Raw genomic sequence first — 18,422 nt, forward strand, 5'->3', positions numbered from 1 at the left:
ATTTGATGAGTACAATCCAAATGCCAGGCACATTTTTGAATGTTTTGTATTTGTTCACAAAATGACCTAATTTCCAAAATTCATGCCATAGGGTAAGATATAAAATTTCAGCAGATGGAGTACGGCTGCACTTGAAACTGCACCCGGGTTGATTTTGAGAATGACTCCGAAGTCTTAACTGGCCACATGTGTGACACATTTTGTTTCTTTACTGATATTAAAAAGCCAACATGTTCAATACCTGAAGTAAATTAATAATCTCCTTTAAAGATACAGGTATTTGGCAGAAATGCAAGACAACTTTTACAAAGAAGAGAGGTGAAGCTAGTATTTGCATATTGCGGCCCCTACAATTATTGAATAAAGGAGGTTTGAAGACTTTTGAAAGACACTAGAGAAAAAAAGCAGATGAGCAATACACTAGAGCCTGGGTCCCTGACCTGTTACCAAAAACCTTGGGCCTTGTCCCTGATGGCCATGCAATAATGAGGAGAAGGTTTTGAGATCAAGGTAAAAGGAGGTTTATTGCTTTGCCAGCAAAGGGGAAACACAGGGGACTCCTGTGCCAGAAGATTTGATTCTGCCCATCAGGGAAAACAGAGGGTTTTTAAGGAGACTATTCAAAGGCTCCACTCCAGGTGTGCCCTGACCAGGGGTTCCCAGGTGCATCCTGATGGTGTGTTATGATTAACTAGTTTATCTGGGAGATCATCACTTCCTAGTTCTTCTGGTGACTTCTCCTTCCTGTGGAGAACAGATAACTCAAGGCAATCTTGTTCCCTGCCCCCAGGTTAGGGAGAGAGAAAGGGAGAAGGGGGAAAGAAAAACATTTCCCTTTTAAAATAAGCAGCCAGGGTTATATTCAAAAGGTAAAGTGGACCACTCTTACAACCCCAGTGCTTTCACCAATCAACTTCACCGTCCAAATTGAATTGTCAAGTGTGTTTATGTCCAGCTGAATATTTGTGGAAAAAAAATAGTTCTCTTTTTCATCAGGTCTTGACCCACAAACTGTCAAGTTCCTTAGACAGACCAAGCGCCTGGGTCCTTGGTCCACTTAGGGTGCATATGACCCCTCTTTATGCAGTCAGTACCTTTATGACTGCATTGACTGCCTAGGAGATAATAGAATGAGAATCCTAGAAATGAGTGGACCTAGAACCACTCCTCATTTGCCTTTTGGCCTTTGATGTTCCCAGAGCGAGTTTTTGAACTGGGCACGATATTTGTTGGTAAAAGGCAGTTGTGGCTGTTTTTTCCCCAACCCATCTCCAACTCTCTCCTTGTTTTCCCCCACCCCCTGTCCTTGCCTAGCCCTCACCTATCCTAAATTTTCCAGTGACACCCAGACCCATCGATCATCAACTTGGGTCAAACCATGCACCCCTCGCATGGAGCTAGACGGGCAGAAGACACCTCCCAGACCGGGTACTCTGGAGCACAGCGCCGAAAATCCACAGCTTCCTCTGCAGGTGAACAGCCTCGCATTGGAGATTATAGAGTCCTGAAAACCCTCGGCAAGGGGGCCTTCGCCAAAGTCGTGCTGGCCCGTCACGTCGTCACAGATAAAGAAGTGGCAATCAAGATCATCGATAAGAGACATCTGAAGCCACAAGTCCTCCAAAAGATGTACAGAGAGGTGAGAATCCTCAAGATGTTAGACCACCCACACATCCTGAAGCTCTATGAAGCTCTGGACTGCGAAAAAGCACTCTGTTTGGTCCTGGAGTACGCCAGTGGAGGGGAAGTTTTGGACTATCTGGCCAACAAAGGAAGGCTGCAGGAAGAGGAGGCAAGGTCTATATTCCGGCAGATCGTGTCTGCAGTCCAATATTGTCACCAAAAGCAGGTCGCCCACCGAGACCTGAAGGCGGAGAATCTGTTATTAGACGGGCACATGAACATCAAGCTAGCCGATTTTGGACTCAGCAACGAGTTTACACTTGGGTGTAAACTCGACACGTTTTGCGGCAGTCCGCCCTATGCAGCTCCAGAGCTCTTCCAGCGCATAGAGTATGATGGTCCAGAAGTGGATGTGTGGAGTCTTGGCGTGGTTCTGTACACCCTAGTCACCGGGTCGCTTCCTTTTGTTGGGCACAATGTCAGAGAAATCAGAGACAGGGTGCTACAAGGTAGATACCGAATCCCTCTGTACATGTCAACAGAATGTGAAGATCTGCTGAAACGCTTGCTGGTGCTCAATCCAACTAAGCGAAGCACCCTGGCCGAAATTATGGGAGACAGGTGGATCAACAGAGGCCTTGATGTCCTCCAACCCTTTGTTGGTCCAGGGGTGGCCATCTCCCACAGAAACATCTCGTTGGCTAAGGTGCAGCCAAGCAGGGTCCTCAGAAAGAGCACCAGCTGGCCTCCTCAACGCAAAGTGCAGCGAAGCGTTTCCACTGAGAAGCAGACACAGTCCCTGGACCATGCTGGAACTGGGCCATATCCGACCAGCACTGCCCAGAGTCACCTCAGAGAACATCAAATGGCCTCCCAGAAATCCGGCGGCAGTGCTGTGGGAGGAAAGGGAATTTCTCCAGCCAGGCCCATACCTGGGATCACCATCAGTCCCAAGGAGCTGGAGACTCCTGAATTCAAGAAAATGCCTGCTGCCTACAAGAGCAGCACACCATCTGGAGGGAGGACACTGTGGAGTAAGTATATCTGCCGCAAAACAACAAAAGCAGACACACGTTCAGTTAGCCGGAATGGTCAGAACAACAGCACCTTCCCTGCTCAGAGCCCTCCAGCGACTTCAACCCACAGTGTCCCAAGTACCTCCACCCGGGGCTGCATCTGCTTCCCCAGAGCCAGTGCCCTTCATCGAATGTTCCACCGCCAGCCCCGGGAATGCCAAACTGCAACACGCGAAGGTCCTCTTGCCTCACCCAGCTGCTTCCATCCAGCTGAAGAATTGCCCCAGACTCAGAGAGGCACCACTTGTGGTTTTACATCTAAATTCACAAGAAGGCCTCCAGCTGAGTCTGAGAAGACCCTGAGATATAAGGGCTCAAGTCATCATGTCTCTGCTGAGCAGAGAAAGGAGAACCAACAAGCAAAACCTCGCTCCCTGCACTTCACCTGGAGCATGAAAATCACCAGTGCCATGGATCCCAGTGACATCATGAGGGAAATCCACAGGGTGCTGGATGCCAACAACTGCCAGTATATGCACAAGACGCCCTTTCTGCTCTTCTGCATCCATGGAGATGGGTACACCGAGGAAGTGGTGCAGTGGGAGATGGAGGTATGTAAACTCCCCAGACTATCTCTCAATGGGGTCCGATTAAAGCCGATATCCAAGAAATCAAAGGCCTTCAAAAATATGGCTTCGAAAATTGCCAGTGAGCTCCAACTGGAACCCAGTCATTAGAACCAAAATGAAGCAGCAACACTGCTGCTTCTATATGTCCTCAGGACATATAGAATAACATCTAGGCAATTGTTGGGAGCAGTGACTAAATTAGGGTTTTCTCTAATTGTCCCGGGAGGTGATGCCCCTCGTGGGAATTCTTGATGCAAGGCGCTGGTCAAGACTGCCCAGTTACTTGGGTTAAGACCTGTTCCACCTAGGGAGGTATTCAGTTCTTGAACTTGTGGTTCAGGTGGCAGGGCTCAGTGGTGGAACGTTATGGGCACAAGCTGCTACTCATAATTGGACTGGTCATACATATGACATTGGTTTTGATGGCTTTGTCCAAATTTTCTCACACACACACACACAAAAACCTTTTAAGGATAAAACTTGTGTAACAAACGTGTTGACCTGGCTCCTGACCGTTGCACTCTACCAGAGTGTAATGGACACCAAGTTCCAGCTTTTTCACCCCTTGGATTTCTGTCTTTTCTCATCCCCCATGGCCCCTCATCTGGTTTCCTCAATCAACCACCCTGCAGGTGGCAGGAGATGGGACCCAAACAGGCTATTACACTGTGGAGTGCAATGACCACAAGCCATCTCAGTGTGATCAATGAAAGGGGTTTTGGGAGAAAGTTTGTGCAAAGCAAGCCCAACCAGGGTCATAAATAGGGGCAACCCGATTATGATGACCAGCTTGCTTTGATAAACTTCTAACTCCCACACCTGGCATCCAAACCTCATGGTCAAGAAGTGAAGAACTCCATGAGTGTCACAGAACCTCTGTTTGAACAGATGGTTCCCATAGCAACTGGGACGTCTCAAGGGGTGCTTTCCCACTGAGAGTTCCCAAGACAGCCTTTGGCTTTGTCACAGAACATTTCAAAAACACTAATCCGATGCTTCAGAGAGGCATTGTCATTTCCATCTTCCATCTTCTACATCATGACCTGAAAATCTGAGGTGAAGAACACCACACCTGGGAGTGGAAGCGGGTCTTTACTATGAATGCCCTAAAGTCATGGGACGCCGAAAAAGAAAAAAAAAGAGAGAAAGCGGCATTTGAGACGTGCCAATTCCTAACAGTACAGTGCTCCATCAATGGCTTTCATTTCAGAGGTACTCCATCTCTCCTTACATGCTCTCCATTGAATGATCCCAAGACAGCCATTGCCTCTGTCACAGACCTGTAAAGAACCCTAATGCAGTTGCTGCCTCAGACAGTCATTGTCATTTCCATCTTCCATCTTCTACATCATGACAGTAAAATCTGAGGAAAAGAACACCACGACTGGGAGGGGAAGCTGCAGTTTCCTATGAATGCCCTAAAATCAAGGGACACCAGAAAAGAAAAAAAAAAAAAGAGCCCTTTAAGACCTGCAAATTCCTAACACTACAGTGATGCATTAAAGGCTTCCATTTCAGTGGTAATCCATTTCTCCTAACAGATTCTCCATTGAATGTTTCCAAGACAGCCATCGCATCTGTCAGATCATTCAAGAACCCTAATCCAGTTGCTGCTTCATACTAGCATTGTTGTTTCCATCTTCCATCTTCTACATCCTGACAGAGAAATCTGAAAAAAAATTTAAAAAAAGAACACCAGGACTGGGAGTGGAAACTGCCTCTACTATGAAAGACCTAAATTCATGGAACCCTGAAATAGAAAGATGCACTTGAGACCTGCAAATACTTAACAGTTCAGTGCTCCATTAATGGGTTTCAGTTCAGAGGTAATGCATCTCTATCACATGCTCTCCATTGAATGTGCCCAAGACAACCATTGCCTCTGTCACAGAACATTTCAAGAACCCTAATCCAGTTGCTGCTTCAGACAGGCATTGTCGTTTCCATCTTCCATCTTCTACATCATGACCTGAAGTTCTGAGGTAAACAACACCACACCCGAGGTGGAAGCTGGCCTTACTATGAAAGACCTAAAAGTCATAAGATCCTGAAAAAGAAAGAATGACCCATTTGAGACCTGAAAATTCCTAACAGTTCAGTGCTCCATCAATGCCTTTCAGTTTACAGGTTATATGTCTCTTCTAACATGCTCTCCACTTCATGTTTTCAAGATAGACATTGCCTCTGTCACAGAAGATTTCAACAACATTAACCTAGCTGCTGCTTCAAACAGTCATTGTCATTTCCATCTTTCATCTTCAACAGCATGACAGTAAATTTGGGGGAAAATACTCCAAACCTGGGGTGCATTCTGCCTGTACGCTGAATGCCCTGAAGTCATGGAACCCCCAGAAGAAAAAAAGACCCATTGGAGACCTGCCAATTCCTAACAGTTCAGTGCACCTTCATTGGCTGTCACTTCTGAGGTCATACATCTCTACTAAATGCTCTTCATTTAATGTTCCCAAGACAACCATTGACTGTCACAGAAATTCTCAGAACCCTAATCCAGTTGCTGCTCCACACAGGCATTGTCTCTTCCTTCTTCCATCTTCTACATCATGACACTGAAATCTGAGGAAAAGAACACCATGCCTGGGAGTGGATGCTGGCCTTTACTATGAAAGACCTAAAGTCAGTGAAGAAAAGAAAGACCTGCTTTAGACCTGCCAATTCCTAACACTTCAGTGCTCTGCAATTGGCTATCACTTCTGAGGTAATTTCTCTGTGTTAACATGCTCTCCATTTACTATTGACAAGATAGGATTGCCTCTGTCACAGAACATTTCAAGAACCCTAATCCACTTGCTCCTTCAGACAGGCATTGTCGTTTCCATCTTCCATCTTCTACATCATGACAGTGAAATCTGAGGAAAAGAACAACAAGACTGGGAGTGGAAGCTTGCCTGTACTGTGAATTCTCTAAAGTCATGAGACCCTGAGAAAGAGTAAAGGACCCCTGTAAGACATACAATTCCCAACAGTTCATTTCTGCAAAATGGCTTTCAGTTCAGAGGTAATCCATCTCTCCCAACATGCTCTCCATTTAATGTGCCCAAGACAGCCATTGCCTCTGTCACAGAACATTTCAAAAACCCTAATCCAGTTGCTGCTTCAGAGAGGCATTGTTATTTCCATCTTCCAACTTCTACATTATGACAGTAAACTCTGAGGAATAGAATACCTCCACTGGACGTGGAAGCTTCCCATACTATGAATGCCCTAAAATCATGGAACACTGAAAAAGAAAGAAAGACCCACTTGAGACATGCAAATTCCTAACAGATCAGTGCTCCATAAGTGGCTTTCAGTTCAGAGGTAATCCATCTCTCCGGATACACTCTCCATTTAATGTGCTCAAGAGAGCCATTGCCTCTGTCACAGAACATTTCAAGAACCCTAATCCAGTTGCTGCTTCAGAAGTCATTGTGTCAATTCCGCCTTCCATCTTCTACATCATGACTGTAAAATCTGATGAAAAGATCACCACACCTTGGAGTTGAAGCCCTCCTTTACTATGAATGCCCTAAATTTATGCGACCCGGAAATCAAAAGAAAGAAAGACCTGCTTAAGACATGTAATATTCTAACAGTTCAGTGCTCCATCAATGGCTTTCACTTCAGAGGTAATCCATCTCTCCTAACTTGATCTCCCTTTAATGTGCCCAAGACAGCCATTGCCTCTGTCAAAGAACATTTCAAGAACCCTAATGCAGTTGGTACTTCACACAGGCATTGTTGTTTCCATCTTCCATCTTCTACATCATGACAGTAAAATCTGAGAAAAAGAACACCACGCCTGGGAGTGGAAGCTGGCCTGTACTATGAGTGCCCTAAACTCATGGGACACTAAAAAAAGAAAGAAAGATAGACCCATTTGAGACCTTCAAATTCCTAACACTACAGTGCTGCTCCATCAATGGCTTTCAGTTCAGGGGTAATCCATCTCTGTTCACATGCTCTCCATGGGATGTGCCCAAGACAGCCATTGCCTCTGTCACAAAACATTTCAATAACCCTAATCCAGTTGCTGCTTCACACAGGCATTGTTGTTTCCGTCTTCCATCTTCTACATCATGACTGTCAAATCTGAGGAAAAGAACACCATGCCTGGGAGTGGAAGCTTCCCATACTATGAAGGCTCTAAAGTCATGGGACACTGAAAAAGAAAGACCCACTTGAGACATGCAAATTCCTAGCAGATCAGTGCTCCATATGTGGCTTTCAATTGAGAGGTAATCCATCTCTCCTGATACACTCTTCACTTAATGTGCTCAAGAGAGCCATTGCCTCTGTCACAGAACTTTTGAAGAACCCTAATCCAGTTACTACTTCAGAAGTCATTGTCGTTTCCACCTTCCATCTTCTACATCATGACCTGAAAATCTGAGGAATAGAACACCATGCCTGGGAGTGAAAGCTGAACATTAGTATGAAAGACCCAAAAGTCATGGGACCCTGAAAGTGAAACAATGACTCATTTGAGACCTGAAAATACCTTACAGTTCAGTGCTCCATCAATGCCTTTCAGTTTAGAGTTTATATGTCTCTCCTAACATGCTTTCCATTTCATGTTCCCAAGATAGCCAATGCCTCTGTCACAGAAGATTTAAAGAACACTAGCCCAGCTGCTGCTTCAAACAGTCATTGCCATTTCCATCTTCCATCTTCTAGAGCATGACAGTGAAATTTGGGGGAAAATACTCCAAACATGGGAGTGCATGCTGGCCTGTACTCTGAATGCCCTGAAGTCATGGAACCCCCAGAAGAAAGAAAGACCCATTGGAGACCTGCCAATTCCTAACAGTTCAGTGCACCTTCATTGGCTGTCACTTCTGAGGTCATACATCTCTACTAAATGCTCTTCATTTAAAGTTTCCAAGACAACCACTGACTGTCACAGAAATTCTCAGAACCCTAATGCAGTTGCTGCTCCACACAGGCATTGTCGTTTCCTTCTTCCATCTTCTACATCATGACACTGAAATCTGAAGAAAAGAACACCATGCCTGGGAGTGGATGCTGGCCTTTACTATGAAAGACCTAAGTCAGAGAAGAAAAGAAAGACCTACTTGAGACCTGCCAATTCCTAACACTTCAGTGCTCTGTAATTGGCTATCACTTCTAAGGTAATCTATCTCTCTTAACATGCTCTCCATTTACTGTTCCCAAGATAGCATTGCCTCTGTCACAGAACATTTCAAGAACCCTAATCCACTTGCTCCTTCAGACAGGCATTGTTGTTTCCATCTTCCATCTTCTACATCATGACAGTGAAATCTGAGGAAAAGAACACCAAGCCTGGGAGTGGAAGCTGGCCTGTACTGTGAATGCCCTAAACTCACGAGACCCTGAAAAAGAGTGAAGGACCCCTGTAAGACATACAATTCCAAAAGGTTCATTGCTGCAAAAATGCCTTTCAGTTCAGAGGTAATCCTTCTCTCTTAATATGCTCTCCATTTACTATTCCCAAGACAGCCATTGCCTCTGTAACAGAACATTTCAAGAACCCCAATCCATAACACATGGTGTGCATGTGACCTTCAGCAAAGTTTCTCACTCAATGTATTTTGAGTGATCCTTTCACAAGTGGACCTGTCTCCCTTGACTTTGTTAGGAACACAATAGTGCATTTTAATGGTATGTTCTTTCTGATTGACACAATCTCTGTTCACACACATTCATACCATATTCATGACTACAGCCAAGCACTGTGATGAATTGGTAGCCATATTTTAATCGTTAGGTGACATAGCATACAAGCTTTCTATCATTTTGTTCCTAAATTCTTATATTTGAACATTAAATAGTACTCATAATTGTATTTTTTGTTCCATCAATCATAAACACTCATTTTATTCTCTGCTTTATAACATACAGGTATTAGTACTTTGGACTCTTCCTCAGAGTTCTTTCTTTTTTTTTAAGAGAGAGAGAGAGAGAGAGAGAGAGAGAGAGAGAGAGAGAGAGAGAATTATTTTTTAGTTTTCGGCGGACACAACATCTTTGTTTTTTTTTTAATGTGGTGCTGAGGATCGAACCCAGGCCGCACACATGTCAGGTGAGCATGCTACCACTTGAGCCACAACCCCAGCCCCCTCTGAGTTCTTTCAACTTCTGTTATTTGTATTTTATTTTTTACATTGTCAAGATTGGACAATTATCTAGTATATATTACATGGAAAAGAAAATCCATTAAATCTTAAATTAAGAGTATTTCCATTCTGCGTAAGTCATGATGGTTAAAAAAAATAGACCAACAAAGTTTCATGCATAATAACGATAGTCTTTCAGAACCGGAACATTTCGTCACTAAAAATCACCTGTCAAGAAACCTCAGAATATTCAATATGAGATGTACATATGTCCTTAAGATCTGAACACTGACACTGAGGCCAATCAGGTCAATCAAGTCAAGACAGCCAATCTTATTGGCTACCCATGTCAGGTAGGTGGTCTGACCTTATTTTCTATTAAACTCATGTTTCCACTGACTTCTTTGTGTACACACAGGTGTTCATGCTCTGCCTACGTCAATTTATACAGACAACATGCAATTCAGGTGTTGCTTGCTTCTTTAATCTTGTAAATGAGGAAAACTACTCACAATACTTATGATAACTATGATTTTGTAATTCCATTTCACTGAGTAGTGTCTTTTTTCTCTCTTTCTTTTCTTTCCCTTTTGGTACTGGAGATTGATCCCAGGTGTGATTTACCACTGGACTACATTCTCAGTCCTTTTTAATTTTTATTTTTCAGACAGGGTCTCACTAAGATGTGAAGGTTAGCTTTCCACTTGTGATCCTTCTGTCTTGGTCTCCCAAGTGGCTGGGATTACAGGTGTGAGCCGTTGTACCTGGCATTTCATTTTCTTTCACTGGCTCAGTGGTTTCTTTTCCAATTATCTCCCTTTTCCTCATCAATATTTGCCTTCAGTATATAATCTTTTCTTCAATTTGTCCTATTTCGTCTAATGCAGTTACATTCAACAAAGTAGGATCATAAGAACAAAAATTCCAAGAGGTGTGTGGTGCACAACTATCATAACAGCTACTCGGGAGACTGAAGCAGGAGCATCAGAAGTTTGAGGCCAGCCTCAGCAATTTAAAGAGACCCTGACTCAGAAAATGAAAAAGGTTGGTGATGTAGCTCAGTGGTAGAGTGCTCCTGAGTTTAATCCCTAGTACCTAAAAAGTAAAGAAAATAATAGAGAAAACACAAGAATTTCTCTTGGGGAATCACAGAAACCCCAAGTTCCACATGTTAAAAACTAAATTCATCAAACAGAATCCAGCCTGTCTTCCCCATTTAAGGACACCCAATGCCAAGACCAAAACCCAGAAGGCTTCTTACTTCCCTTCTTTTGGACTCTGTCCTTCCTGCTGCAAAGTCTTATCTGCTAGGCCTCATAAAGACCAGTTGTATTGGGGCAGTTTTCTCTGTCCTCACTTCTGCTACCTCTGTTTGGTCCCAATGAAATTTTGAATTCTCTTACTGAAGAACTGTTCCCTCTTGATTCTTCTCCTTGCATACAGTCTTGCTCACCTTCACACACTTCTCCACTTCCAGTACGAACAATCTGTTTTATATTCAGATCCAGCAAAAATCAGTTTTTGCTTGAAAAACTTATATAATGCCTCAAATCCCTGACATGCTATTTGTGGCCTTTCATTGTCTAGATTCTGTTTATGTCGTCAGCATAGTATCATAACACCCCTTCTCTAACTCTTACTTCAGTGACACTGAATGATTCCTGAGCCTCTAACATGACCTTTGTATTTGGCCCTTAGAGTTTTCCATATTGTGTCCCCTCTCACTGGAACATTCTTTGATCACTCTCCTCTCCTCGCCAACTTGTATATCTAGGTTCCCTATAGATGACAAACCCTTCCTGAACATCCTCTTAATTATCTTTCCAAAGACTATGTTGTAGTTACTTATCAGAATACCCATATCATGCTGACAGGATCTCTATATCTATTTTACCTTGAACTGTGCATTTCTCACAGAGATTATATCTTATTTGCTGCTTATTCTCAACACCTGTTACAGATAGTGACATTGCCTTGGATCTGTTTGCTAAGTGGATGAATGACAAGTCCTTTGTCATAGATTCCTTGATTCTCTCAGCATAATTGCAGTAGAACAGATGACTATCTCATGGGGTGATATAAGTACCATTTTTTTTTAAAGCAATGGATTAATTAGATAACATCTTTAAGCTGCTCTTAGGGTTTGGAGAGAAATACATTTACTGTCATTGAACATTTGGAAGTAAACACTATGACATCAGCTTGGTCTAACCCTTTTCAAGCTACCAGTCTTCATCTATCACTTTCAAGAATTGCCACATGACTAAAAAAAAAAAAACTCTCTTCTGTATGCTTTAATTCTCTAGTTGCCTCAGTTGTAGGAAAAAAAAATGTCTCTTGTATTTTGGGCAGTATATATGATGATCTTCATAGTTATTCTAAGGCATATTACATGAGGATAAACTTGTTTCAACTATTTAAATTTAAATACAAAAACTCATTTGTTTTCTCTCAGAAATCTATGTGAAATCTTTCTGCAATCCACTTATTTAAAAAAAAAAACTTTCCAAAAGCAATATTGTCCTCTAATGCCCTAATTAACCTCTACAAACTGTATTTGTATTCCCTCTGCAGTGATTTCAAAATCTCTATGATCCCTGGAATGCTTTTTATATCAATGGGAGAGCTGGGTTCTACTGAAAGGTTTGGATTTATTGTCTAAGTTTTGCTTATCCAATTCTTCCATGGTACTATATCCATTGTTAAAAGCAAACACTTTCTTTTCTATACTTTATTCTTTGTTCTTTAAGATTTGTTCTACTTGTTTTCTAATAGCAAATCATTACAGTTTGAGGGAATTTTGGTTGAATTTCCCACATTTAGAAATTACTCTGAAAATCATATTGTCAGACTAAAATTTGGCATAGAAATCAGCACAATAAGACTTTTAACATCTATGAGTCCTGCCTCCTTCACTGGTTAGATCAACTCTGACTGAACACAAGAATAATGGCAGGAAGAATCTGGGCCTTGGCAAGCTCCCTTCCCAAACTCACACTCAACCTAAGTAGTTTTACTTTTATTTGCTGTATATGTTGAACAGCTGAGTAAAGCCTTCATTTGGGAAAAAAAATTAATGGAAAACTTTGCTACAAAATATTTTAAGATCTTTTACTTTAGAGCCTGGGTAAGGCTTAGAGAAGATAGATAGAATATAAAGCTCCCTAAGGGCACCAATCCTTTTGGTTATATCTCCAATATGGCCTATTTGATATATAGTTGGCTAGTTTATCAACATTGTTCATCATACACAGAATCTCTAGGACAATTCCCATATATTATAAATGGACCCAAGGTTCATTCATTTCATACCGAAGACTGAGGAAGGCTGGTTTCTTTCATTGAGCATTCTGAAAGAGTGTGTGTGTGTGTGTGTGTGTGTGTGTGTGTGTGTGTGTTTGAGAGAACCTCAAATAAGCTTGACTTGGAGATTATTCTGTTTATCTGTACATTTTTAATATTCACTAAAATTTTTAAATATCTAAAATATGCAAGTACATGGCAGAAGCAAATCAGACCTTTTGTATTTCTGTTTCTTTCCAACAGTGCTCCTGCGGTGTTGTCACTTGAGGAGGACATTGCTTCGATTGCATATGACCATCATCTCTTCTCCAGTCTAGAATTAGTGGTACTATTCCTTTTGGGAAAATGGCCTTGCTGTACTCTATGGATTCTAGGGAAAAGGGTATCAATACAGCCCTCTGGAAACTCATGGACACTGAGTCACATGACCCTGTTAGCCAAACAAAACTACTACTATGGGATTTGTACTTCATTTAGAAAGAAATAAGTTCTCTTCTCTTAGACTAGTGAGATGAGGTGAGCCTGAATAATTGCAGACCCTTCTTCGTCACCTGTAGGCTTGCTCAGCTTTCATGTGTGTGATAGAAGGATTGATTTATACATGCTCATGCTAGTATGCTTAGGTGGCAAGGAGTCTATCTCCCTGGCAGGATGCCTCTAGCATGACTCTACCCAGGAAAAAGGCAGTTTCTACAGAGAAGTTTTGTTTCTGAGATGTTTTCAGTTTTAGTTTTCCCACTTCCAAGCACTGCCATCTCTTCTTGCTGCAGGAAAAGTTTGGAAACTAAAAGTAAATTTTATGACAGATTGCTCAGCAGTCTGTCCTGTGGTTGTTATAAACACAAACATGTATTTAGTAGTTTTTTTTACCTTTTAACTCTCTCTTGTTTGCAATATACAAATTATTCCAATATGCAATCTACAAATGTTCACTGTAAAATATATGCTTTTCCTGTAACCTCTTTTCTTGTACTGATGACATGGGTCTATCTTATAAGCTTCTGCATTAAAAAGAATTAAACCAATAATCCATTTAAGTCATTACAATTAAGCTACCTCCATATTTCTTCTGTGAAAACATGAGCATATAACTATCCTTAAAGTAGAATTTGTTTTCTTTTATTCTTCTGTAAGTTAGTTCCTATCATCTCAAATAATGTGTACTCCACAGACTCCTTTTCACTCCCTGAAAAGTAGAGTGGAAAAGATAATTTGAAATTAAGGATAGTAGAGTGGAAATGATAAATTGGAGTTAAGGATCACAATAAAGTCTCTGCTAACACTTTGGTCCTTATTGCTCAACTTAACTGAGTCCTACTCCTATTAGACCTTAAAAGACTTCTATGGTTGAAAAAAAAAAGAGCATCATTTTATCAGAGGACATTTCATTAATAATACAAATGAGCAAAGCTTGAAAGTTTCTTTATTCTAGTTTATTTTTATTCTTAGTACTGAGAATTGAACCCAGAGCCTTTTCCTGGGAAGGCAAGCATTTTACCCGCCAGCTACATCCCAAGTCCTGAGAGTTTCTTCATTCTAAAGACACAATGGAAATACATAATTCCAATGTATAACTTCTCTAAATTTTATTTGCTTCTCTGTTGTTACAAGGGTAGACTCTCATAACCAGACTACCCGTGGCTACAGAGCCTGGCATCGTATGTTACTCCTAAATTGCTCCAACCCTGCAATAATTGACCACCTTCCTGACAAAGGGATGCTGCAAGCTGGAGAGAAATGCATATTTTTTTTTTTTATTTCATTTGTATGTGGAGCTGAGGATGGAACCCAGGCCGCACGCATGCCAGGCGAGCGAGCTACTGCTTGAGCCACATCCCCAGCCCCTAAAATGCATATTTAAGTCATATAAAATCTCAAAGGATTTTAGATTTATATGTGATATTGGAATCTAAATATCAGCTTTGGCATGTGATTTAGATTGAGAGGTTGTAAAGTTTTTCTCCTACTGGCAAAGATTTCCCTGGGGATTTTATTTATTTTGTTTGTTTGTTTAAATTAGGTATATCAAAGTGCTTAACTATATGCACAAAGAATTATGTTTATACTTAAGCAAATAATTTAGCTCCTTATTATAAGTTGACATAACACTTGTTTGGAACGGAGTTCTGAAGATATTGTAATGTCCAAAAATGCTTGTAAATTATTTTCCTTATTAATTTTCCAATGCAAATCTTTATTAACTATACTTATATAAGAGAACAACAATTCAAAACAACAACAACAAAAAAGGACACAATTAGAAATAGAGTGTTCATGCCCCTGGGGTGCAAGGGTTTTTAAGTCCCAAAGAAGGAACTTTGAGGATTCAACAGATAGGGTTTGGATACTTTATGACTCACGTGCTCCTTGGTGGTGGCAAGCCAGGATACAATAGAGGGCTGCACGGCATGTACAAGCAGAGGAAAATGTGGGGTAGGCTGCTTGCTCACTGCAGAGGTGAAGTTCTTCAGAAGTTTTATTAGTATATTCTTCTACTTTATAACCAAGGTCACTCTGCTTTATTCCTCACCTGAAGATTAGAGAGAAAGGAAACAACCAGTTGCTCCTCTCCATTTTCTTCCTTATCACATTCTTTGGAGTCCTTACCTCTCTGCCAGGAACAATACCTTCCTAGGTACTGACTAGTGTTTACCCCACACAGAGATAGGAGATACAGGTAAAGGAAGAGCCAGCTTCTCACAATAAGAATAAGGATTCTTGCCAGATGTGGTGGCCTATGCCTGTAATCCCAGCAATTTTGGTTGAAGCAAGAGGATCTCAAGTTCAAGGCCAGCCTAGCAATTTAGGAGAGGTCCTATCTCAAAATAAAAACTAAAAAAAAAAAAAAAAAAAAAAAAAACTAGGAATATAGCTCAGTGGCTTAATGCCCCTGGGTTCACCCACAGTACTAGGAAAAAATTAAAAAGGGATTCTCACAAATCATGTAATTAACAGAAGAAATAATAAATCTTTCTTAAAAATATATATTTTGATTTTTAATTGACACAGCTAATTGTACATACTTATGAGACACAGGTGATATTTCAAGATGTGTATAAAAATGTGTAACAATGTGTCAGGATCATATCAATTTAATTGGCATATATCCTTAGGTATTTATCTGTCTCTGTGCTTGGAACATTCAAAATACTCTATTAGTTATTTAGTAATATATAACTGCTGTCAAACATATTTACTATGCTATAGAACATTAGAAGTTACTCCTCTCATCCAACTGTACCCCTGTACTTCTCCTCAACCCTTCTTCTTCTAGTTCCTTCCCAGGCTCTGATTACCACAGTTCTATTCTCCAAGGAAGTAAACAACTTATCTTTGCCATCCAATATTGGAATGAGGCTGTTGTTATTGAAAACGTAACTGCTATATTTTCTGAGGTACTCACATATTACAGCAACTTAAGTTTCTACATTTTCATTAACTACTTCAAGGGTAAATGGAATGGCAAAAGAAGCTATGCCTAGTTTTCATTAACAAATAAGAACTACTCAAATACCATTATCAGATATTCTTACCAATACTATACATTGCTTATTTAAAAGTCTTTGCAGGCCTATAATTATCATTATGTTCACATACATTGTGTTCAAAGTGTATAGTTTTTTTTTCTAGCTCTCTAGACAAATATGCCAAGCAGCATATAGAATTGCACAATGAAAACTTCTTAAATGTACAAAACACAGTAAAATGTGAACAAATACCAAGAAGATTTTAGCTTTCGATAAGATGATTTTGAATTGAGAGAAAAAGGCCAATAGAACTAAGTTCTATATTACTTTCAGAAATCAAGATATCTCTGTGGTCTAAATGCATCTCACTAGGAAAATCAGAGTTAATGTTGGCATCCCAAAGAGGCACAGAATTAAATCAAATTAAAAAAATTGATCTAGTCCATTAACTATATTAATAAAAAAATAAAAATCTCCTATCAGATAACCTATCTGTTAACTTCATGGATATCATTAAAAGTATTGAGAGGCTTATCTGCAATATGGTTTTCAAGTTCTTTAACATACTCTTTATGGGGGAGAAAAGGCAACATTTTTTCCCAGTGAATTCAAAACCATTTCTTCTATGTAATTCTAGATCAGGTTTTACATTTGGCTTTTGCTGAGAGGACTTATTGTGCCTTGGGGGCGTAGGCAATTTACAGAGGGCAAATTTGCCTTTCTTCATTCAAACTGTCCTTCCCAATCTCTTTCCAGTTTGGGGGTGTTATGGTGGTGAAGATGGAAAATGCATCTCCACTTCTCTACTTCCCTGAGTTAGGAGCTGAATACCCTTGTTCATATCTTCCATCCACTTTTCTACTAAAACCCAGATTCCCATGTCATTGGTATATTGCCTTTAAGAAGTTTTTGAGGAAACATGATGATTAACAGTGAATGTTTGAAAGTTTCACTTTCCATGGTTGTTTTCAGCTATGAGAATATATGTAATCTCCAGTCAGTCTCTAAATAGAGCCATCAGAATGAGAAGTACAGAGAGTACATGGTAAAAAGGGAGCATGGGAGAAGGCGTCTTGGTTTGTCCTGTTATTCGCTTGTGTGTGTGTGTGTGTGTGTGTGTGTGTGTGTGTGTGTGTTTGTGTGTGTGTTAGAGACAGTTTGGTAGGTGACTCCAGAGATGTGGTACTCTGTTGCAAGATGATGGTGGGTAGGTGTCCACTCAATAGAGAACATGGATGCTCAACCTCCTGAGATTGAGACTTGGAAGCATTCCCCTTAGAGAGGGGTGGGCAGGGCCTGCTGTAACTCTCAATCTTAGCTTATTCCTCCTTTTAGATTTCTCTCCTGATGCAGTTACAAAGATGCCCACTCACATACTGATGTTGCTACTCCCAGAGCTGGAAATGCTACAGTGGTTTTCTTTGGAGTTGAGGTTCTAGGTTACTTAGTGTTTCCTCCATCCCATTTTTATACTTTTATTCCATAAAACTAATTTGAATCCTTTTATACTTTGAGAAAAGTAACTTCTATTAAAGATAAAATGACATGAAATAATATGTACCACAAGATCGGGTCCTCTCATGAAATATTGGAACATACATGAGTAATTTAAATTTTGAGACAAGAGAGCATTTGGTAGCATTGATATAGAAGTAAGTTAGCTCAAGAAGAGCCTTCTGAATCAGACCTTGTAATTTGGAAGGATCTACTGTAAGTCATTGTAAATAAGAAGAAACTGAAGGTCCAAATGAATGGAGATGAATCAGAAGTAGCCAAGATTTCCAAGGCCTTTAGATGCTTATTTTACTCACTTTAACTTTATCTATGGAGGGACATGGTTAATAGGTGGTCTGTGACATTTCCTCAAGCTCCAGAAACACTTGAGTATTTGATGCTGAATTGAATCCTCCTGTGACAAATTCACAGAATGACAGAAGGACATCAGATCCATAATAATGGCACAAGCCTAGAGAGCATCTTTGCCTCATTCTTGGAATAGATAATTTGGTAAACTGTACTCTGCCAAACTGGCATAATGATGAGAAGTGTCTCTAGCAGGAAGTAGGGGGTATCCATGTACCCTGAGGGGGCAATGTGACTGGAAGGCATAATGACAGGGAACTGTCATGCACCCTAAGGGAACAGTGAGGAAACTGAAGGTGAATGGCTTCCTTCAGCTGTGCACACCAGCCTTGTCTCTCCTGATGAAGTGTGTTTGGGGTTCCTAAGAGGCTGTGGATCTCTGTGTCAGGTGGCTTCTACTTACTTATTCATAAATTTCAATAATTG

The 18,422-nt window shown here is 40.8% G+C and overlaps 1 protein-coding gene across 1 annotated transcript; it reads left to right on the forward strand.

Annotated features, from left to right (window-relative positions):
- Nucleotides 1-1,378: 1,378 nt before the first annotated feature.
- Nucleotides 1,379-3,376, forward strand: LOC308655910 (MAP/microtubule affinity-regulating kinase 3-like; the record flags this gene model as incomplete). Its single annotated transcript, XM_081306332.1, has 1 exon — nucleotides 1,379-3,376. One exon carries the CDS (start codon nucleotides 1,379-1,381, stop codon nucleotides 3,374-3,376), a length of 1,998 nt encoding a protein of 665 aa, XP_081162458.1.
- Nucleotides 3,377-18,422: the final 15,046 nt, after the last annotated feature.

This window comes from Spermophilus citellus (genome assembly GCF_964194105.1).
Source record: "Spermophilus citellus genome assembly, chromosome: 9".
NCBI classification, from domain to species: Eukaryota; Metazoa; Chordata; class Mammalia; order Rodentia; family Sciuridae; genus Spermophilus; species Spermophilus citellus.